The following is a 5,074-nucleotide window of genomic DNA, read 5'->3' as shown; positions in this document are numbered from 1 at the left end:
GTTAAGCACCACTTTTATAAAATCGAGCTTAGTAAACTCAACCTGAGTTCTGCTTCTTAGGGAAATAAATAAGGATTTTCATTTAGTGGCTCTGTCAGCAAAGCCCCGACTTGCTCTGTTTACCACTAAAATAAATCTGTTTACCATGGTCCACAGCTCCATCTGAAAATATTTGTTTTACTTTGTTGTTTTTATTAAAAAAAAATACATATACTTGCAAGACATAATAAAACACAGCCACTAGCCATGTTTCAAAATGTCAAAGGCTTGTCAGGGATTGACACATTTGCAGAGTATAATTAATGCAACTTTTGTCTATCACTGATTATTTAGCTGCTTTCATAAAAGTCAGCGCTGACAGCCTGCTGTGGGAGACAGGGAGGATGCTGTGGTGTTTGTCCTCATTCTGTCAGACAGCATAAACTATTTTTTTCCAACGCTATAGTGACCAACAAGATAACCGAGAACACTGACAAGTGTTCGCAAGTGAACGCTATTCCCAATATCTTTACCCCACTACAGCACTCAGCGTCTATGAGTGAGCATAAATCTACAAGATAAAAAACACAAAAGTTGTTTGTGTACAGTGGGAGCCAGATATCAGCCAGTGTTGACAAATATCCAAACACACTGTAAATAACACCACCCTGTCCGTATCAGTTCCCTACTTGAGGTTAAGTTGAGTTTATTGCAGAGGCCACTGCCTGCATGCATTAAGCAAATCATAAATTATACATGCTAATTACCTAGGGCCACCACTTTAATGAATTATTTTAATTAAACTACAACATTGGGGTTTGCATGTGGTCTATATTTCATCCCCTGCCTAAGATGACCTTCTTCTTTGTCTAAGTGGAACAGAGTTGAGAGAACAAGGACAATGCAGACTTAGATTATACAACCGAGTTCATACTGGTGCTACTGAACTGATTTAAAAAAAAAAAAAAAAAAAAAAAAAAAAAGAAGGGGTGAAATCTCAGGCTAGATTTGCCAATGAAATATTACAGCCTGGATTATTTTTGTGTTTACTCAAAAAAAAGAGTTTAATTTATTTTAATTCCTGACTCTCTGCCTGTTGCATTTTCACACCTGTATACCCTTATATTAAAGGGTTAAATCTGCTGATAAAAAAAAGCTGGAGGTCTTGGAGTTGTAATGTAAGTGCCAACCAGACATAGTTTGTTTTTTTTGTTTTTTTAATCCCACATTTGGGATGAAATTGTCCAACAAATGACTTCTTATTCACAGTGGTTGTTTTCAGAGATTTATCTGTATATTACATAAAACTGTTACCTTTAACAATGCAATACATACCAAATCAGACAACGTTATACAATGAAATCCAGAGCAATAAAAAAAATTGCACACTCAATATATATATTTATATTGCACTATATATTGTAACACTTGTGTGAAACAGGTGTTTTTGGATAATTGTTTTTTTTTATTATTGAAACAAGTAAAATGTATTAGTGGGTTTATCAGGATATCTCTAATTAATCTGTTCTTAAATTGTAATCTGGTTTTGCAGTTTCAAAACATTTAATCAGAATAAATGTTACAATCTCTCTCTCACACACACACACCACAAATGCACAAAGTGGGGAGGAAGAAAAAAAGAAGAAAAAGAACTAACACTGTTGTACAAACAGTCCATGGGGGGAGGGGTGGATTTAAATTCCAAAAGGGTCTCGCTGCTCGTTTCCTAGTTCCCCAGTCAGCAATGTGTTTGTGAAAAATCAGTCTTTTTGTCTTGCTGAAAAAAGGCTAAATCTACATTGGTGGCCCAGTCTAAGTTTACTATTCTTTGCACTTTCAATACAAGTGAATGAAGGAGAATGAAGTGGCTCGACACCCTTTATTTGATCTACTGGATTGCATAAAGTGACGGAATTCTAATGTATTTGTTTAATACCCCGAAATAGGCTGTTGCTCTCTATAGTAGAGGCAGATAAATCGCGTTATTTTTTACTTAAGCTTTTCAAAACAAATTAAAACGTGTATTTTTGCGATTATTTCTCCTTCTGTGTTTATAAAACCTGTTGAATAAAGTCCCTCCAAAAAAATAAGGGAGGGAAAAAAGGTCGAAACGGTTTGATGCAATCATTAAACGATGGGAGGAAAATGAACATGACGCTTATTTCATTATACCCTGTGTGATTTTGAAGGTGGAAAATATGTAACAACACTAATACGGAGACTGTGTGCGGCTTTTTTTAATCTTTATTGTTGGGCCTGATTGTGTTTAGCTCAGCTTGATGAATGAGCCTGGTTGTCTGCGCTGTGGCCACAGCATCACAGCTCCATGCATCCTAATCGGCTGCACGATTCATTTCTGTCCACACAGCTTCACTCTCCCACACTCTGCAGCCATACAGGGCCGAATAAATAACGTCTTATTATTATTATTATTATAAAATTATTATTAATAATAATGTATTATTTATTATTATTATTAGTTTACAACATATTTTTTTGTTTGAAAACTGTCACACCAAAGAAATATAATATCTTTTATTAATAATAATAATAATAATAATAATAATAATAATGATAATAATAATAATAATAATAATGTCATTGATTTAATCTTCAGAAACATTCTTGATTGTTTACTTCACTTTTAATGAGAAAATATTTCGATGACCAGATTTGTTTTCCAATTCATTGCAGACTGTTTGCACACTTTTTCGAAAGCACGCATGCTTGCAAAAAATAAACAAACAAAAAACAAAACAACAACAATAACAACAACAACAGTAACAACACAAATTTAGTTTTAGAATGCATGCTTTACCTAAAAAAAGTACAAATTTACAGCATCTGATACACATGGTCACCACAGCCTTTTAAATTAAATGCTTCACAGAACATGTTTTTTTTTCTGGAAAATAGATATCTAAAACATAAAACTAAAAAGTGCATTTTACAACATTTCAGTATTTATTTGCAATATTCACATCTTGCATTTATGAGGACGTCTCACAATACTACTTTTCAATTTTTGAAAAGATTTCATAACTCGGTTTGCTTTCTGTTTTTTTTTTCTTTATACAGGGATGGTAAGAACAAATCTAAATCTATTTCCTATTTGGTATACCCTTACCCATCATTCCAGTGTTCAAAGCAAACAACAACAACGAGCCATTGGCTCACAATTCCAATGACATTACAGTGGTCATACAGAAACGGTGCAAAAGTTTTGCTGTCTGATAAAACTGAGAAAAGAAAAACGAGATTTGATGTTGCCAAAAAACAAAATTCCCCCATCCCCTTGGATTCCCTCACTGGCTCCACTTTCAACACTCACATTTCACAATAAACTGAAAAATAGAACTATCAAATAATTTATATTTTCAAGAGCAAATACTTCGCTGTGCGATTCTGTGCTGGACTTGACACAATTTTAAAGCGACACATTCAACACATACACAAATAAATCGATATGCAACTGCAACTCGCCTTGATAGTTTCCGACGGCAGAAAATATAAACTTTGGGTTTGGTAAAGAGGGCCCGGGAGGCAGCCAGCAGTTCGTTTACTGGAGAAAAAAAAGTTCAGGTGGTCAGTGCACAGCCACAGACTGCAGTGTGGAGGGGCTCGTCAGAGTCTCGCTCGGGGTTGCGGGGCTGCTTTGGCTCGTCGCTGTCTGTGGGGACGTCGGGCTGAGAGACTGTGGAGAGTTTGATAGAAACGCAGGGATGTGGGGAGGTAGCGCCGAGAAACCGGGCATGGAGGTCGGTGTGGGTTTGATTGGCACAGGAATAGCCGGTAAGGACTGTCCCCCGTGACACAGGGACTTTATGGGCACGCCATAGGCACTGTAGTCGCTGCTTGCCATGGAGATTGGGGCCGCCGTGTCAATCACGCTGGTGTTGTACATGTGGGGCCAGGCTGTCGTCAGCTGGTTATGGAGCGGGTACCCGGCAGACATGGACTGCATGGTGGAGAACGCCAGACTTCCTGGGACTTTGTACTCTCTGGCTATGATGTTCTCGATGGCAAAGGGGTGTTTGAAAGTTGACGACTGGGACACTCCGAGATTGTACGTTGACATCTGGGGAAGGTGTGTGCCGGTGGCAGCCAGGGCACTCAGTCTCAGTTTGGCTTGCTGCTGGAGATAATGTGCAGCATCCGACTGCTTACTGGGAGCCAAATGATCAGCTGCTAACACTTTGAACCTTTTGCGGCGTCTCAAAAAACTTCCATTTTCAAACATGTCTCCGCAGTTGGGGTGCAGAGCCCAGAAACTGCCCTTACCTGGCTGATCTGGGCGCCGGGGGATTTTGATAAAACAGTCATTAAAGGACAGATTGTGCCGCAGAGAGTTTTGCCACCGCTGAGTGTTTTCTCTGTAATACGGGAATCTATCCATGATGAACTTGTAAATTTCACTGAGAGGCAGCATCTTCTCCGAAGAGCTCTGGATCGCCATGGCAGTGAGGGAGATGTAGGAGTAAGGTGGCTTCTGGTCGCTGTACGTGTTTCTCCCCGGACGAGGCATCCTCGATATTTTCAGAAAAGCAATAAAAAAAAGTAGTCTCCCTTAATTCCTTGGGTAAGGCTTGCTGCTCGTCATGAAAACAACTGCCGAGGAAAGTTTCAGTGCAGACGAAGCTGGAGTTGCGTTGTGCGTAAAACAGCCAGTTTGAGCGCCTCTGCAGTGTGCAGGCGAGCACGGTGCACATTTATGGAGTGACGGCTGCTGTAAGTCTTTCTTGCAAAGTAAGTCAGCTTGTCCCGCTAGCAGAGTAGAATAGACTTCATTTGGCGTCCTGGATAAGACTGACTAAGCGTATGCCTCCATGGCCTTCCTCTAACCATCTGATAGTTTTATGTAGTGACATGAGCAGAAAAGACCCCTGTAGAGGCGCTCCATTAATGTGCCACCTCTTTGCTATCACATGACAATTGCCATGGGAGGAGGGGGCTGGGAGGAAGGCATAATCTGGTTTCATTTACACCTATTTACATGTACACCTTGGGCCAATGGAAATCATTTCCATTTGAAGACAGAAAAAGGGGCAGAAAAGGCTCGGTAACCGGAATTGAACTGCGATGGCACTCAGTGTGT

General features: G+C 39.5%; 1 protein-coding gene across 1 annotated transcript; it reads right to left on the bottom strand.

Annotated features, from left to right (window-relative positions):
* Window positions 1-3,537: 3,537 nt before the first annotated feature.
* On the bottom strand, window positions 3,538-4,811 carry foxb1a (forkhead box B1a). Its single transcript, XM_028431621.1, has one exon. The coding sequence runs from the start codon at window positions 4,502-4,504 to the stop codon at window positions 3,566-3,568; it is 939 nt and encodes a 312-aa protein (XP_028287422.1). The 5' UTR covers window positions 4,505-4,811; the 3' UTR covers window positions 3,538-3,565.
* Between the last annotated feature and the right edge of the window lie 263 nt (window positions 4,812-5,074).

The sequence above is a fragment of the Parambassis ranga genome, chromosome 19 (genome assembly GCF_900634625.1).
Source record: "Parambassis ranga chromosome 19, fParRan2.1, whole genome shotgun sequence".
Lineage (NCBI taxonomy): Eukaryota > Metazoa > Chordata > Actinopteri > Ambassidae > Parambassis > Parambassis ranga.
The sequence above is the reverse complement of the archived record's forward strand: the minus strand, read 5'-3'. Positions and strand labels throughout refer to the sequence as shown.